Source organism: Sander vitreus, chromosome 9 (assembly GCF_031162955.1).
Source record: "Sander vitreus isolate 19-12246 chromosome 9, sanVit1, whole genome shotgun sequence".
NCBI lineage: Eukaryota > Metazoa > Chordata > Actinopteri > Perciformes > Percidae > Sander > Sander vitreus.
This window is the reverse complement of record NC_135863.1, coordinates 14292744-14311876: the sequence shown is the minus strand read 5'-3', so window position 1 is coordinate 14311876 and position 19133 is coordinate 14292744. Positions and strand designations below refer to the sequence as shown.

Here is a 19133-nt window from a genome sequence, read left to right as displayed (position 1 = left end):
GGTTGTCACACAGGCCTAAAATTACACAGCAGATAGATGTCAAAAATGCTAATTCATAGCAATAGTTTTGAGTTTCTATCTTCATTTGCCCCTCCTGGTGAAATTCCAAGATGAAGCAGCAAAACACAAACAAACACACTTTTTAAACCCTAAAGTCTAGCTTTAGTAGATACCCCTGCTATAATCTGACCTCCCACCCAGTGTCTCCAGAGCTGATAACTATTCCCCATGGATATAACATAACATGCCAGGATTGAACATTAGTGCAATGGTGGAGTGGATAGCGCTGGAGCTAAATTTATATATTCTGACTTCCTCTCAATAGTGGAGAGAGTCATTGTCCCTACTGATTGACTGACACATTGTTGAAAAGCACATGTGCAACAGTTTAAATCCTTAGAATCCGCAATGACGCCTAATAACATATCAGACAGAAACTCTCTACTTTGATTCAAAGTTTCCAAAAACAAGACAAAAAAAGCTGTAATAAATGAATTAAATCATTTCCATGGCTTAAATTGAAACCGTCTTTATTGATTGGACAGGTGTCTTAGCGTTGCTTAGCTAGTATACTAAGTATACTACTATACTAGTATACTGTCGCTAGTCTCGCTTTGACAGACCCTACTCCAGGAGAATCTGTCTACTTCACACAGCATTCGGGGATGGGAGGAAAACGTGCTCTGGTTTAATGGCATTTCTTTAAACCAATCACAATCGTCATGGGCAGTGCAAAACTCTGCACAGAGCCGCTACAAAATAGTTGTGTGAGAGAAAACTCAGATTGGAACGATAGTCTAGCTAGCTGTCTCAATTTACCACGCAGAGATCTGAGGAGCAGTCAACAATAGTCCTCATAAATCCACCAAATTTAAAATTCCAACACAAAGAAAGCGAAGGAAACACAAAATGCATGCATCCGGCGGAATTTCCTGCAGCACCAGAGCAATCCCGGAAGTAGAACGCAAAGGATATAGACTATACTGTCGCTAACGTAACTGCAACAGATCTGTTTATGGTTTCGTGATTAATGAACTGACGGCAAATGGTTTTACTTTTAATGGTCAAGAGGACTAGCCTGCATATTTTCATAATTTTTAGCTAATGGGTTAAAGCAACAGCATCATACTGAAAAAGAGTAACGTTTAGTTATATAAGTCTAAACTTTGCAGTCCAGCAAAACTAGTTTTTCCTAATATTATTTAAAATATCTATTATGTTTGTTTTTATTTTTTAAATATCCATAACTGAAAAATCGACTTAATATTAAAAAGATTCAACTGATTAAAAAATACAATATTAATAACATAATAGCAAACATTGTAACTGATGATAAATTCACGAATTAAAGCTTGTGTTTTTTCCTTTACATTCCTAGAGCACTTTCTAACCAGTGATTGTGATTAGAGGACCCTGTTCACTGCAAACAGCCGTGGACAGTTTTTTATTGGAGCAGAAATGCATCAATTTTTGCATACATAATGAGGGTAAGAATTCATTTCAAGCAATCCCTTCCTTTGAGAAAGGCAGGGTGTTTCCCAGCTAATGTTGATGAAAGCAGACAATGACCCTTACAAACAGGCCATAAGTGCTCACATCAAGACTGATATTAGGGCTTAATGAGGATGACCCACTTTCATCCTGAAAAAAATGTGATGTTGGATTACAGTGCCTCTGTTGTTTTGTTGCTGTGGCTGAGTTGAGGTTTACTCTGATCTGACCAGAGCCTCAGGCGAGCTCTTAGCCACCCTAACAACATTATCCCAGCAATACATTTACAACACCCACACACCTGGCCAAGATTGAATTTAACCCCCTTTATTTCTTCTTATCCATTTCGTTTGTGTATGTTCTTTATTCTTACAAGACCTAGAATTGACAATCATACAGTACAGGACAGCTGTGCACCAATCAAAAGTGACCGGCAGCACTGCAGAAAGACAATCGTCCGTGTAGGAAGTTTCATTTCACCATAAAAACCTGTTGCTGCTTCTTCACCTTTAATTCCTGCTGAGAGGAAATGAAGAGAACGATATGCAAATAAGTGAAATGCACTTTCTATCAACTTTTCTCTCTCTCTCTCTCTCTCTCTCTCTCTCTTTCGCTCGTCTCCTCAGGCTCATACCCAGCTTTCTATAAACAAGGAAAGCTGTCAAGCCTGAAGTGCACATACACTAATTGACAGCTACTGAAGAATCTCTCACAGTTTTCAAGATTATTATTTTTCTGCTTATCATGAAAGTGTTTTGTAATGGACATATTGTTTTTAAACAATGGGTTTTATCACTGTGAGCATTAGTGCAACTTTTATTACTGTAATGATAAGCGTACGAGCCATTTTTTTGCATGTCAGATGTCCCTCTTGTTATGATGGCAGACAATTTATAACCGAGGTGGCATTATAACCAGCTTCTTTCATCACCTCAAAACGAAACGATTGAATTAGTTAAATAATGTAATTGTATTTATAAGGAACATAGATTATTACAAACACAAACAAAGAGGCAAACTACAAAGAAAAAAGGGCCTGTGGGTTCTGTTCAAATAAATAAAAATATATATAACCAAAAGAGGACTTTTAAATAGAACTACTTGCCTACTGCTTTACCTCAAAGGAAACCAAAATGAAACTAAAACCTCAATATTCAAGATGTGCTTAATCTCAGACACAGGCAGCTTTAGTTGGGGTGTAAAAAAACAATCACAGTGCAGACATGGTTGCTTTAGTAAATGAGTAGTTACTGTTCTTATGATAAAAACTTTTATACACAACATAATTGGGCATCTATGGGAGACATGCTGCCCATTCATACTGGTGAGAGGGATGGCTTTAAGGCAGTGGGGAAAACACTAGATTTATGATGTGATAAAGTGCAACAAGCGACTTCAGTGTCTTGTAATAAATTGTAATCAGCTTTTTATTGAAACCATAATATCCTGTGATCAAACACTGCCCTACTTTAAACGCCACAAGACTTTGTGTTGAGTCATCAATATAACGTCAAACCCACCACATCACACTGTTGGAACAACTCCAGACTCTCTTCCTGTTATTCTCCCACTAGTTAAGCCCCATTAGTACAAACAAACAGCGTTGACCACTCGGAGATTACTGGTACGAGCCCCTCTCTGTTGCCACAGTACATGAAGGCATTGTGATGGCAACTTCCTTGTTTGGAGAGCACAGAAAACTGGTCGCTGCCGCACTGCTGAGTCTTCTTTTTCCATCACTTGTTTCAACAGATACTGGCACTCAAATATCTTTGTAGCGCAAACTTGTAGTCCATCTTTGATCTCCCCCTATAGTTACTTGTATACCCTTTATTGTGTTGCATTTCATTGGCTTTGTTGAGGCCAAGGTTGCCATTGTTTTTCCTTGTTGGCCCCTTTTGAATACAGTCCTGCCCAGGACACAAGGGTTCTATTTTTACCCCAGTAGAATAAGACTAGCACACATAGTGTGTTGTTTTCTAGTTGTTTTCTAATTACTTTAAAGTACCATTGATGTACATCACAAAACTGTTGTAGATAAACCGTACAGCATTAAGATGGGACCTTAGCTTCAAGATTAGTGAAGCAAATGTACAGCTCACATGCTGAATGAAGATGAAGGTGAAATTCAATTGGCCCTGCCTTGTTTACACATAAACTGAACTAGTAGGTAATTATGTTTATTTTTGAAGTTTAGTCTCTTTATTTTCCTTCTAATAAATATTTCTTGTTTGCATACTGGATGGATGATGCAACACATTTTCCGTCTGTAAATATAGTACACAATTTGTGCAGCCGTAATTATAATTATCTCACACATAATACACTTGCTGGCTCCTGGATCTCAACAAGGCTTTGAACAGATCTGAAATCATGTTGAATTATACTCCTAAGGTCCATGATGGAGACAACCCATGCAGCTTATTATTGTTAGGCCTAACTCTCATCTTTTATGTTCTTCAGCACTAGTTGTACCAATACTGCAGTTGTTGTCAAACCAACCTTCACCCAATAAATGTTTACTGCCCTCAAACTAGAGGCCGTCATCTTTGACAGTTCGTCTAGAGCTGACAAGTGTTTTCATCAGTACAATAATCATGTTGTGCCCCTGGCACACTATTCCTGAGTATTTCCCAATCCTTTCATCACCATGCCTACCAGCAAAACATAGGAAGCTGAAACAATGAACAGTGAGGGTCTGAATATCCTGGATACTGCTGTTACCATTTCAACTGCACACAACTGGCAAACGTGCACTTTTTAACTTTTCTATATATTTTCCCCCACAAATTATAGACATTTTCATGCAATTGCCTTTGTTTAGGTCAACTGTCACATTGCAGAAAGAAAATGTCAAAAACACCACAGCAGAGCAACAATTTAATTGTGTTACGCTTGGGCTTAAAACTCTGCTCATATTTCCTCTCATTGTGTATTCCTGGAAGGACTTTTAAAAGTGATTAGTTAGTCACTGGATGATGTTTTAGTGATCGGAGAAATCCAACCTACATGCACAGTTAACTCAGAAGTACATTTCCTGGGATGATTTAAAAAAATGGAGAACTCATTTTTGTCTATTAAACTTGGTTAAAAATAAATTATAATTCATCATTCACTCTCATGGAGCAGACAGAGGTTGCTTGTCCTTTGTCAAACAGTAATCAGTTTAAGCATTTAGAATAAGCTTGTCTAATCTCTGTTTTTTTTACAATTTGATGTTGCCTTGTCAATGTTATGCTCTTCTTTCAGGTCTGACGCGCATAGTGCAGCTTGACCTGGACCTGAAATACAGGACCAACATCAGGGACCTTTTCCAAGAATTTGACCAGTTTCCTCCAGAGGCGGTAATAGGCATCGCAAGAGAGATGCAGCCAGTCTACAGGTAGGCAGTGTGGCACAACCATGGAAATAGAATGAAAGTAAAACGAACATTGAACTGTTTGCCGGGGTCATTTGACTAGTTCAAGAGAAAATGACGATTGTTAGTTCTAATGGTGACTACACACTTCAGTCGGGCTGTAAAGTGTGTCACACTCACTATCTAATAAATAGAATTTGATGACTTGCCAATAGAAATGATGGAATTTAGCAATCCTAAATTCCTCTCTAGCATCAAGGCAATGGACATAGTGCACAAAAGACACCTCTCCATGCTTCATACTACTCCACTGCTTGTTTGTCGCAGAACCTCACCCCAGTGAGTCTGTAACTTGCTGCAAGTCGGTTTATGCGGACATTAACGGTCACAAATCTTTGCAATGGCAACGGTACGCATAACGGTACAGCTCTGACCATCTATGCTATCTCATCTATTGATTTGAAGAGGAATGTCAGTTCTACTCACTTCTATTTCTGTGGAAAACGGTTACATACTAAAAATGAAATGCTTGGTCAGATTCTTAATATCTTTGGACAGATATTTCTTGATTTAATTCATAAATTTACAAGATGGTAGAGCCCACGGCAGCCAGACTGAAACAAATCTTCTTGTTTTGGTCACTCAGTGTATCTTCCCTATGAGCTGGTCCGTGGCTTATTTTGCTTAAAAATGGTCATCAAAGATTTATTTTGCAAATCTGATATGCTATATTATGCATGAAATTAGTGAGAGAAGCCACATTACTTGTAGCTCTTTCCCACTAATGGTTTAAAAGCCACCATACTAATCTAACCCACTCTTGTTGACCCCAGATGGATTTTAGTTGCACATTAACAGTTATTTTCTCTCACAGTTTCTAAGTGAGAAAGAACATCAGAAGTCTCTCATTCCTACTCTGATTCACAAGAACCTCGGCAGTCTGTCATTCCCCAACTACAGGCACAAATCTAAAAGTTGTAATGCAACATTTAACTGAGACAATTAGTGGGCTTTCTAATGATCCATGTCATGATTGTCAGTCAAAGATTTTCATAAATGAAATGCAACCTGAAACATTAAAAATGTGTTTGAATAATGGTAAATTCTAAACTCAAAACTGGAAAAGTCACAGTTGCAAGATGCAATGTTTTCATAAATAATAATATTTGTGTCGGATACATAATTGAGGATTTGGCAGAATGTAAGCAGAAAGTCGCCTCCTGTCGGGACATGTTTTGTTCTCACCCTGAGATTTAGAAGTGTCTTTGTTAGATCTGTCTGGAGTAAATAAACTATCTGCTCATCCCCAGAACGGACAAACACACTGATAGGATCCATATATCCTAATCTAACTGGCTGTATTATTTGTCCTACATCAGGTTCATTGAGAACTTCAACTTTTATCAAATAAACTCATTGAACCCACTTTGACTTTATGTTACGGTGCCTCGTGGTGGCACTGCAGAGCTCAAGACTTCGCCCTCCTCTCACCCTGAGCCCTGCACACCAGGCCGCCCTCTGAGACCATTGTTTTTATCCTCCATAAACACAGCTTATACCTTAGCAATGTGTACACTGGAAGGATGTTTGTGGAAGAGTCACAAGTATTGAACGTTAGCATCGAACGCTTAGTTGGATTCTTAGTCTTTGTCATTACTTTGAGCGTTTTTTTTTCTTGTGTCAAAACAACTTTAACCACTGATGCAGAAGGTTTCATCCATTGAAAAGTTTGGCCTATTTGTTGAATGGGAAAAAAGTTGTCATTTTAGTTCCTACAGTTGACATAAACTTGTGCTTGTGTGCTAACCCTAACCCACTTAAATATTTTCATATCAGTCTTGTAAGTTAAGTAAGAAGTTTTGGGAATGGGTAAAGATCTTTCCATACAATTCCTCCCGCTGTACACCTCCTATAAACCAGTTTGGTTTTTTCTCATATTGACTTTTGTTCAGAAGCGTCGACTAAGATAATGAAGATGCACACAAACCACTCAATAATTACACCAGTTGTTATTCATCCAAATCCAAATTTCATACTTATTACTGGCAATAAAATAAGTGTGTGTGTGTGTGTGTGTGTGTACACAAGGGACTCTTGACTTTCAAGCTCTTTGTTCCTCAGCTGATTTTTCCGTCCTTCTCCAAGACAGTAATATAAACATGCCTGCTTCGTTTAGACTACTTCACTGTTTTCCATCCAGCCACACCATCAAAACAGGACGTGTGTGTGCATGCGTGTGTGAGACTACTGTAAATGAGGCGAGGTCAGGTGGGAGGTTTCATGTAGCAGCTGCTTACTGGGATAAACATACAGCCAGGTGGTTTCCTCCGGGGTTTTAAAGACTGTGTGAATGAAACAACGAATCAGAACATTTGATTTTAGTTAAAATGCATATTAAGATGTAAATGTTTGTGTACGTTTTTAAACAACCGCCACCATGTTAATGAAATTCTCAAGGCATTATATTTTCATTTCAGCCAATTGCATGTGATATTGAGGTTTATAAGTGCACACTCTTTCCTAAGTTCACATTCACATCTTATGACTTGGTTATGAGTAGGGATTTCTTGGCTCTAGCCAAAAGGGAATCTTTTCTTTTAATCTGCTTTTAATAATGCATTAAGAAATAATAATTTTTGTCCTCAAATGTCATGCATGTAGAGATGTCCTGAGCACATCCTGAGGATTAGTATCTGGGCATATTGTGGTATCGGCTAAAATAAACCGTTTATAATCCCATTACCTTTCATTACTGTACTCTGCTACTGCTGTTGCAGCGCTGCTCTCCCTAATGACAGACGGGCAGCATTTCACTGCATATATGAGTACAAATTATGACTGTGAATATATTTTTGCACACCGGTGCAACTCTGAGTTCTACAAAATACACCGATTTGCTAAACTACGAGCTAAGAGTAGCAGTGTAGGAACCATAAAGTTAGCAATTTCTCAGTTTTAGGCGGGGATTGACTATTCACCAGTTAAAATGACAAATGCCACCGGCAGCAGAACATATAACTTATTAACGGGCCAAAATTGAGCTTCTCTGTTGTCTCCTTTTTGTTCTCTTTGCAGCTGTTATCCTTACTCAGCCAAAGATTTTTTGTGTGGGCAGAACCTTTCACTCTGTAACATCACTGTACAACTGAGACTGTGGACTTAGTGTATTTTAAGTTCCAAAAACTCCAATACAGTGACTCTCTAGCAGATCACATCAGTTCCAGCATTCTTCCAGGTAAACTTTTACTTATTATCAATAATTTGAATCTAAAATCTTTAGTTTTTTAATCAGGAGCTTCAGGATTTGGATCAAGAAGTTTGTGAGGTGTGCCAAATTTAGTAGTTTACAGCTATTATTTCAATATGTCAGAAACATATTTAATCAACATTTAGGTAAATATAAGTATTGGATCAGCAGATACCAACATTGAAGGATTCATATTGGGGCCAAAAAACATTATCAGGACACCCCTACTAATATATACACTTCATACACGTCATATAGTGTCTTTTTTTTCCTAATTTGTTGGACAACATGGGTGTCATTGTGTAAAAAGTTGGGAAATAAGTATGTCATCAGTGGGAAGTATTTGTGTATGCATGTGAGACAGTAAAGCTTAGTCTGCATACTGTAAATGTTGGTGATGTAAGGTTTCTGTGTAAGCTGTTTTAGTAGTGGCGTTGTAGTTTTCCTGCCAGACTCCAGTTGGCACCAGCATCTCCAAACAGATCTGTATCTCTGCCCGGCCACTCTACTGGCTCAATGGGTTTCTAACCCTGGGAATCTCCTGCTAATATTGTTCCTGTGCGCCCAGACACACTCTTTTAAAAACACACAACAACATAGCAGTGGATCGTGCCTCTTAGCATGCACAGCATCACTGGTTCAAATTTAAGGGATGTTAAAAAAAACATTCATAGGCCAGTATGGGTGTATGAACGTGTGCAGTGTCATGAAGGACATATTTGAGTTTTCAAGTTCAGAGTTTTGAAGCATATTCCACGACCAGCAATGGATTTTACATCTCTCTTCTTTTTTTTTCTTCTTTTTTTTTTAAAGTGTTGGGGATCTCAAGGATATTGCCATCCACCTAGTCAGTGGTGGTTAATTTTTTTCTCAAACTGTGGGGGCTGGTTATGTCAGTTGCAACTTCTGGATACAAATCCAAGCATTACATTGCAAAATAAAATGTGTAGTATTGACTGGGGGGTACACAACATTAACAAAAAACTTCCTAACGAGTAAAAATGAGTCGAAAGCATCTCTCAACATCTTTACCACAAACGCTAACTACAAACCGAATCGTCTGTCAAGCAGGTGAAATGTATAGGTGTAATAGAATTTCATGACGGGAAGCTCAAAAAGACCTAACTGCCAAAGATTTTGACTGCTTCCAAGAGCCTGACAAGAAAGAATATGTGAATGAGGCCACGTCCACACGTACCAAAACGATCTTTTTTTAACCCGTCTTCCCTGGATTCGTTTCAAGGATTTTTGCATCCATACGGATCCAGGTGTAAATGACTCAATGCGCTACTTCATATTTCAGGCCTATAGGCGGCGCTGTTTCTGCTCCAGAAATTCACCAAAACACGGAGAAGAAGAGTTAACTTCCCATCATAACATGACTAGCTAGACTACCGTTCTCTTAATACATCCATGGACTATAATAACTTTCACCACTCCTCATTTTATAAAGGCCTTTGCAAGGAAACGTGTCTTTGTTTACACTGTATAATGTGCTGTTGGATTGTTTTTTATTTTGCAATTCTGTCTGCCATCGGACATGATTGCAGCGCGCTAGCTGGCAGAGCTAACTAGCTAACATCGGCAGTCAAACAAACATCAATGATCCAATGTCTTTTTGATAATCTACACGTTTTTCTTGCAGTAGCTTTTCTACAATAAGCCGTGGTAAAAGTTACTATAATCCGTTCAAGGAGTTGAAAGCAGACAGATTAGCTAGGTAGCTTCCACTTTATAAACAGCTAGCTAACCATAGCAGCTAACGTTAACGTTACGTCGCTGCTGTAGCGGTCAGCTACTTTAGCGGTCAACTACTTTAGCGATGTTTAACGTTAGCTACATAACGTTAGCAATATATCTTGTGTAGAATCCAGGACCGGCAGAGCAGAGGGAAGTGTCAGGGAGCAGAGACAAACTATTTAGCTAGATGAAGTGAGCTGGTTTGACCATTGAGATAGGATATGCTCGCTTAGCTTCACCGCAGTCGTGTGTGGCCGTGTACTAGTGCGGGACTGCGGGTAAGAGGTTGAGGGGTGTGGCGATGAAATCATCGATAAGATAAATATCCGGCTTCACCATCCAGACGAAGCCAAAAGAGAGCCGTTTTCGATTTTTTTCACCCTTTTTTTTATTAGCGATGCATTGTGTCCTGTGTCGAGCATAGAGGACTCTCACCTCCCACTCTGTTTTGGTGCTAATGGACAGAGCATTATGCAGGAGAATGCATCCTCCCACCAGCCGCATTCAGAGCACATCCTGCCACTGAAAAGTTCATTATGAGAAAAAATACCCCATGTCTTTTCCCTGCAGCTGCATTTGTAATCTTTTAAAATCCCTAGAGATAAGACCCACTCACACAGTGTCACAATCAAAGCCACAAAAACATACAATGAGAGACATTAGCCAGGAGCAAGTCACTCTCTTCATGTATTGAGTGTCCTTTGTGTGATACATCCCACATGTCCCCAAATTTCGCTCTAAAATCGACTCAAATAAAATCTTGACTTTGAAATATTTAATTTTGCGATGGCTACGTATCTTGTTTTACAGTCAGATGACTGTGAGCTATGTAGCACTCTCACTCTGACACACTTGTCTGTCTTCGTTCTGTAGTAGAGTTAATGTTCTTGAAAAGATTGTACTGTCATAATCCTCAATGGACAGGAGGTGTTAAAGGCTAGAATAAACCTTGAATTATAAGGTATTCAATATTTATTATATTATTTGTGCCTCTTATGGTTCTGTAAACCTTGATTTTAAAACATGCAACAGCACTGTATGCCTTCTTGTTTGAAGTCTCCCCTCTCCCATCAATGCTGGAATTTTCTTTTTTGGCCTTCTATATGTTGCCAAACTACTCCATGATAAAAAGGACCAGACATTTGATTTGTGTACCCAACTACCAGACTCCCCTGTGTCAGTGAGTGTTTTTACACAGCTTTCAGAGAGCAGGCTGTTTCTTGTCTTGAACAACGTGGAGAACGCATTTGGATGGGGTAGCAGGACAGAAAGTCCCGTCCCCTGCTCTTGCTTTTCATTCTCTTGCAAATGAGAGAGAAACTTCACTTGACAGGTTGACTGTGAAAATTGGAGGCAGGAGACGATGGAGCTGTGAACTTGCAGATCATCTAGTTTGACTGAGTCTGGTTTGAGTGCACTGGTACAAAGGAACAGAAACAAAAAAAAGGTCATTGTGAGAGAGAAGATAGCTGCATTTTGTGCTCGTCCTTCAAATCTCACAACTTCTCTAAGGCTGAAGCAAAAGAGACTACATCAGAAAAAATGATTTAAAAAAAAAAAAAAATGATGCATATGCTGTATATATTGAAGTTATCCCATGTGTTATATATGAGCACACAAGTTATTATGTAAGTATTATGTGAGGCCAAACTCTTTCCAGTTTTTTTGTTCCTCGAAACAAAGACAAAGACAACCCAGAGCTATTTGATATAGCCGAGGGATGTAGTAAGATAGTAAGTGTAAACACGTCTTTGTGCATCAAGCCTGCAGTTCTTCTGTAAATAGTTTCTGAGGTTATTTATGTAAGAACTTGATTGAAATTTATTTTTTTCATATTTTATGCTGCTAATGTAGTTCATTGATATCATTTAAAGTACAATTTAAAGAAAATGTAAGTTTATCTGATTCCCTGCTAGGTCAAAATGGAAGAAAATTGAAGATTGAAATTGAAGAAATGATGTCAACCATCTGGTTTATTATAAGCCTTGTTAGTAAAAATTCTATGTAAGTAGAAATTTATAATATTAAACAATTGTGTCTCATCTTTTAATTTCTAACCACAAAAACCTGTTGCGCTATATATATATATAGTATGTTCCAGATTCTTATGTCAAACCAGCAGAATGGAAAAGTCTGTGTAAATGTTCCCTTACTCACCCTGAATGTGTCTCAGGGCACGTAGACCCAGTGTTTGTCTTAAAAATAATAAATGATGCTCCACAAAGGCCACAAGTCCCCAGCTACCAAACCAACAGCTGGTATAAAATTGCGTGGACAAGTTACAGCTGCTGAATATAGGTCAGTAATAATATCAAAGCATGACTCAGTGAATCTGCCGGTCCCACTAGATTTGATCAAGCTGCACAGAGAAAGAGAGAGGTATCATCTACAATATGAATCATAATTATTCTACATAATTAAAGGGTGATTTTGTATTATTTATTTATTTATTTATTTTACTAAATTGACTGACCTGCAACAGCTCAGTCTGTCTTCTATCCCCATGTCTTTTAAGCCAACACACTCTAATATTTAATCAACAGTAGGTTTCCTCAGGCTTGGTCAGTACTAAGAATAATCTCATTCGTCCTTCGTATTCGGGAAGAATAAAACATTGTTGCACTTGCTGCAGTCAGTATGGGAAGGAGCATTTTGAACTTTCTTCAAGCGAACCTTTCACCCCAACAAAAAATTAAAAATAGTACAGCCACAGCACAGAAACAAGGGGTCTCCATAGACTTGAAGTATTAAAACCACAGCAACATGAAAGTACTGTTGTAAGAAAATGACAGCTGTAGACAGGACCCTGTGTCCCATATTGGTTTTGTCTGTTTTCTCCTGAGAGATAAGATAAATAACTCATACATGCTCATACATCAGGGGTTGAATAGGCAAACAAACACTTTAAACACGCTTTAAATGGGGTGGGTAATTCTCTTTTTCTGGATGCAGGACTATCCTAGCTTAGGTCAATAAACTGGCCCTTACCAAAATATCACTTCCTTCTTCTCACAACTCTACTTCTGACAAGTGTCGCTCCCCTCCTGTAGCTCAGTGTTCTTTTGAACATCTTGTCCGACTTTAGAAACCTGTATGTTTTACACAGACACCTTCCATATATTGATAAATGTCAGGGCTGATCTTACCTAGATCAAATTTTTTTCCTGCAACCTACAAATACAACAGGACTGTTGCTGGCACGTGTGTTAGTCAAGTGTGCCAAAAAATAGTGACCCTTTATTAGACTATGTATTACATAATATAAAGCAAGCACTATCTATAACATTAGACTTAAACTTTTCTTGCGAAGGTTTACTTTGGAAATAAAATATTAATAAATCCCACAAAATGTCTTTACTTGTGTGTACTCAAGTAATGTTTGTGCATACAAATGCTTGTTGAATGAAGCTCTGTGTCATTTAGCTACTTCAGAGTGGGTATGTTGGCAGAACAGGCTGCTGAGTTGGCACGGGCCTCTGGCACTCCAACATGCTCTGACACTGCTGGACCAGCTCTCTTCCTGTTTTTGGCCACAGTGCTTTCAGTTTGTTCAGCAAATGTGGACTGATACAGAGTTGACCCTCACTTTTCTAAATGTGCAACAGCCCAAACATACATATGAGTGAGGCGTTTCACCATTGATATACAAGTTCCAAACTGTGCAGAGGGATGAGATCAGATTAAGAAAAATACTCTTTTTAATCACCAACACAAAAAGTGATTGTATTTTACATACATGACTGTTCACCTGCATCTTCCAGTCATCCTATAGTTCTTAACCACTTGAATGAGTCTATTTGTGTCATGTGCTACCTTTTTTCTTGGGTTTGTTTGTTGTCAGTATGCCCGAGAGGAAAAAATACTTTGAAGGCAATCGGATCAGCCTTACTGCCCAGAGACACCAGAAAGGGGGAAAGCAAAAAAGATTTTCATGTGTCCTTGCAGAAAAGGTGCTTGAAGCTTGGTAAGGGCTAGTTGGCAAGCTAATGTGGCTGATGAGCTAACCTGCCAGTTAGCAAGCTAGCTAGCTTAATTGCTAACCGCACAATAAGTTATGTTTATTCAAGAGATGATGCATTTGTACCTTGAGTCCTGTCTCACGACTGACATTCCATGCCTCTTTTATGGAGCAAAATGTTTCATAGTCATGTAAACCTCTTGCCGTCTCTCTTGCAGACACACCTTTTGGCAGTATCGTAAGGAGAACCCTCAGACCAGAGTAGGTGATCCTCCTCCTGACGGCCGCCCAGGCTTCAACAGTGGTGTGATGTTATTGAACCTAGGTGCTATGAGGGACTCAGCTCTCTACAACCAACTGTTGGAGCCTAGCAATGTGGCCAAACTAGCAGACCAGTATCGCTTCAGGGGCCACCTGGGGGATCAGGACTTCTTCACCATGATCGGCATGGAGCATCCTGAACTGTTTTATTCGCTGGCCTGTGGGTGGAACCGTCAGCTGTGCACCTGGTGGAGGGACCACGGATACGGAGACGTGTTTCAAATGTATTATCGCTGTGTTGGACGTGTCTATATCTACCATGGGAACTGTAACTCCCCTATACCAGATGACTGATGTAAGCACTGGACTGATGCTGGAACTGAAAAGGAGTCTATGACATCTACAATATAGAAATATTTGTCCTGCTTTTTGGAAGGGAGGATTGTGACTATTATGTCAGTTGCCGTTGTTAACCAGTGTACTGCTGGTGTAATCACATACTTTGCCCCCTGCTGGTCAAGGGGCTACTGAAGGGCCTGTCCATATAAAGTTGCTACAAATATGGCATTTATCCATCATTTTGGTGTGTTGAAAACAGCCCTGTGTTGCAATGCAAGGAGCTGCAATAGTTGGGCCATGTTTCTTCAGGTACAAAGATAACAAAATAATTAAATATGATCTATGAACTTCAGCTTAGTAACAGATCTATTAATTTGAAGGCTTAAGAGTAGAAATACGCAGTTCACGTTAAAAAGTAATCTACCTGGAACATGTTCTTGCCTATATTTGATTGGCCAATGCAGCGCCTTGCTGAATGATGTTGCATTGTGATGTAGAGAGAGTTTTTGCATGGGCCCTCTGCATGGCACACTGCTGTGTCAATGCTGGAATCATTCAAATAAATAGGGGCTAATGTCAGTATGAATGAGGCCTAATGTATCATGCATTGTCAATGTCAAGTCTTTCTCTTTTTATTTGCTCATATATTAATTGATTTCAATAAATGTTGGTACTTGTTTTGAGGAGAAAAAAAAAAAAAAAAAAACACTATCCATTACACATTGTGGTTTAAGCAACTGTATTTTAGAGTTGATAATTCACAAGGAATTCATATTGCTAACAAATGGTTAAATATTATCTGCAAATGGTTAAGTATTATCTGCAATGAATACAGGGTCAGAAAATGTGTAGTTTTGGATAGCCAGACCTATGTCTCCAGTGCTGTGTTAGCGCTGGAGAATGGCCTGGCTACTCCGCTTATCATTCTGGGAGGCTGAAATGAATACCTGACATTCAGCACGCCAGGCTTTATCCCAGCACTGTACATCTGGTAAGCCAGACTAGCATGTGTGTTAATTGGCATCTATAAACAAAAAAGGTCTCATACCTTTTTCCACTTCCCTCCGTCTGCTCACTCTGATTCCCAGCACCTCAAGCTTTCCATCAGTGGCCCAAGTTTATCCTGCGTCGCCTTATCTTCCTACAGCACCACACCAGGTGAAGGCTAATCGGGTGCCTTTACTTCCCACTTCTGTGGCTTGTAGAAGAACAGGAGGGGGGTTGTTCTCCATCTTTCCGGGGCGACATGAGCGCAGGGCATAACGCACTGCCACAATTCCTTTAAACATGTCTTTCTGCAGGTAGAACAACAAGGGGGAAACATTACATAAGAGAGTGGAGGAGGGGTCAGGGACACAATAATTAACAATGATGGCTGTTGCATTTGCAGTCTTGCTCAGGCCAAACACAAGTTAAGAGAAGAGGCCGTGCAGACCCTGACCCACTTTTGAGTTCTTGCTGTGCTCACTGAACTGCCCTTCGGATTCAAAGAAATGTCAACACTCAATATTCATCAGTCAAGAAATTGTCTGAGGTGATTCACACTTTAACACACATGTACACACAGTGAGAGTAAAGCAGCTGAATGTCCTGCACCACCAGTGGATTCAAAGACAGGCTACTGAAGACACTTAAGAATAAACATTATCCCAAATCAATACGATTTCCTTGAATTCACCCTGAAGCTCGTCAATATGTTGGCTCTTTCAGAACAACAGTTTCTAGTCTCCATACCGTTGAATCGGAGTAAACACTGTTCCCTCATTGCACTTTACAACTTCAAAACACATTTTTTATTTGATTTTGCTACTCTTTAGGGAGCAATTGGTTTCCATTGCTTCCAGTGCATTATAATGATGGCAGAGACTAAACATTTTTTGAGATTAGTAATACATCACAGTGAGCCCTTTATTTTGTATTTTTCATCACTACATAATTATGTTGTAATGCAGTGGGACATTTGCAAATTCTTCATATTCTTCAGACAGGATGATTATCTGAAAAGGACCAATGAATGTGATCATTCCTTCTATTAAAATTCCGGCTGCCAACTCTCAAATCTCCTGTTGTTATGAGTGTCTTTTTATGCAGCTAGAGTGAATTGTCTTTGACAAAGCAAAACAAGAAAAATGCAATAAATAATTCAATGTGATGGATTACCTGTCTGAAATACTGTACATTTAAGGTGTCTCTAAATTGACTTTCATAGTGTATTTCAAAGACTGAAACCACTTGCGAGAAAGAGAGAGAAAAAACTAATCTAAAAACTTGCTCTTGTTTGCATATTACAAAATGGTAGATTATGGCCTAAAACATGCTAATCTAATGGTATCTTTTAAAATACCTTTTTGTGTTTTGTCAACTGTTTATCCTAATCCATAATCTGCCACTACTTTCCTAATGGTAGTTGCTGTAAAATTTACTGGAAATATCTTTGTTACTTATAATAAGGACAATCTACATTTCCTTGAAAGAACTACTATATTTTAATTAAAATAAATATTCATTAATTTTATTTTTGGAAACTTTATTCTTTGTAACAATATTATTCTTGCCTGTAGACAAATTTTCCATTTTGCATGGTCAGCTGAGTTATTGTACTCTGACTAATAGACCCAGCAATTTATAGGTATTATTTATTCAAGAGTACCAATTAAACACTTTCTCTAGTTTAGTTTAGTTTATTAGTATTAAATTACATATCTGTGATTCTTTCCAGGAACCTCCTTTGAAATTATTAGGAAATCATGGCCCTGTAAAATAAAGTGTTATGTTTTATGTGTTACTTTTACCCCCAAACACTCCTTTGTATAACATGGGATGTTGAAAATAGCTGGAGATCGATTCATAAAATCCAAGAAACGTTCTTTGTATCATATGAAACTAGAAGACCTAAGGAATCCATTGGTACCAACTATATTATGCTAGCTTGTTGGGAAGGAAGGGGTTTAAAAAACCCTCCAAAGTTAGGCTACATTTTCAAAGGGGTCCCTCTTTCACCTCAAGATATCTGAATAAAATGTCACTCAATACTCACTGACTGTAGAGTCTGAGGAACTGCACTTTATTGTGTGTGTTTATGTTAAATAAAAAGTACATTAATGTAACTGCTTTGGGGTCAGTTCTTAATGTAAACATTGATAATTTAAGAATGCAGCAGGTGAGAGGGAACCTTGTACAATTGTAGAATCTCTTTCATATCCAAGCTAAATTGGTATTGTAACTGAAATGTTCCTAACCTAATTGATATTGAATTGAAAATAAAATCGAATCGGGAATAAAATTGGAAAATCATTAACGATACCCAGTCCTAGTGTTCAGTGTTGAAGACTGAAGTTGACATGTTTTTTTCAAGGAAAAAGGCAAATGTGAAAGCAGCTTTACATGAAGCCAAACATTTTTTAATGCTCTTTTTAAATAATGTTTAAATTCAATCACCTTTCATAGACAAGCTTCCTGTGACACAAATACAGTAAACTTCCTGTTTTCTTCAGATGTTTGTCTCTACATTATTTAATAACTTTGAAATTGTTTCTTTTTGTCTTCAGCTTTCCTAAATAAATGATATATGTCCACTTTTTTTTTTACAGTATTATTGTTTTATGTAAACTAACATTGCAGACATATGTTATTCTTCGTTGATGTTTCAGTTATTAAAGAGCTCACGAGAGACAACCTCTTGTTTGTTGTGTAGGAGGGAGAGAGAGCTGACAACACATCCTCGTTTCACAAGGGTTATAATAAGGTGGTAAAAAATCTATGTATATGTTAATGAGGGTGCCCTCGCATTTCTCATTACACAAACTAATGACTGAGTTCTTGTTTGCCTGCTGCACGATATACATGACCCATTTCTGTCACTCAAATTTGCAGACACAGGCAGCAAACGCTCCATAGACAGAAAAACATCAACCAGCCTTGACCCCTGAATGTGCTGACGTTAAATTTTGACCTGAAACTAAAATGTATCTTGTATTAAGATATGCTGGAATATAATATTTTCTTTGTCTGCAATGAAATCAGTATGCGCTTTTAAAAACAGTCCTGTGGGCTGGTTTTAAAAGCTAAATGATGTGTACTCACAAAACATAATGGCATAAACTGGTATTTAAAAAGGGAAAATGTACGGACCTCACGCTCACTTGAGACTAGGCATACACACCGTTTTAGCTGAGATAGCTTGAATAGATTGAATACAATTTGAGAAACGAGTAACATAGTTTTTACGTTGTTTGCCAATTTCACTGATTGTGTTATTATTTTGTTAAATGTCAATCAAAGACACATTTTACAAAATTAATTTAAAATGTATGAGTGATGAATTTCATAATTATTATTTACAATTGAGCCATCATCTCCCTTTTATCCATCCATCCATCCATCCATCTTCATCCGCTTATCCGGGGTCGGGTCGCGGGGGTAGCAGCTCCAGCAGGGGACCCCAAACTTCCCTTTCCCGGGCCACATTAACCAGCTCCGACTGGGGGATCCCGAGGCGTTCCCAGGCCAGGTTAGAGATATAATCCCTCCACCTAGTCCTGGGTCTCCCCCGAGGCCTCCTCCCAGCTGGACGTGCCTGGAACACCTCCCTAGGGAGGCGCCCAGGGGGCATCCTTACCAGATGCCCGAACCACCTCAACTGGCTCCTTTCGACGCAAAGGAGCAGCGGCTCTACTCCGAGCTCCTCACGGATAACTGAGCTTCTCACCCTATCTCTAAGGGAGACGCCAGCTACCCTC

At 38.8% G+C, this 19133-nt stretch overlaps 1 protein-coding gene across 2 annotated transcripts in view; it reads left to right on the top strand.

Annotated features, from left to right (window-relative positions):
* xxylt1 (xyloside xylosyltransferase 1) overlaps positions 1–17969 on the top strand; it is a 30690-nt gene extending 12721 nt beyond the window's left edge. For both annotated transcript variants that reach the window (XM_078258829.1, XM_078258830.1), the window contains exons 4-5: positions 4741–4873; positions 14013–17969. In XM_078258829.1, coding sequence (XP_078114955.1) covers positions 4741–4873; positions 14013–14409 — 530 coding nt within the window. In that variant the 3' untranslated portion in view covers positions 14410–17969. The remainder of the gene's footprint in view (positions 1–4740; positions 4874–14012) is intronic.
* The last annotated feature ends 1164 nt before the right edge of the window (positions 17970–19133 follow it).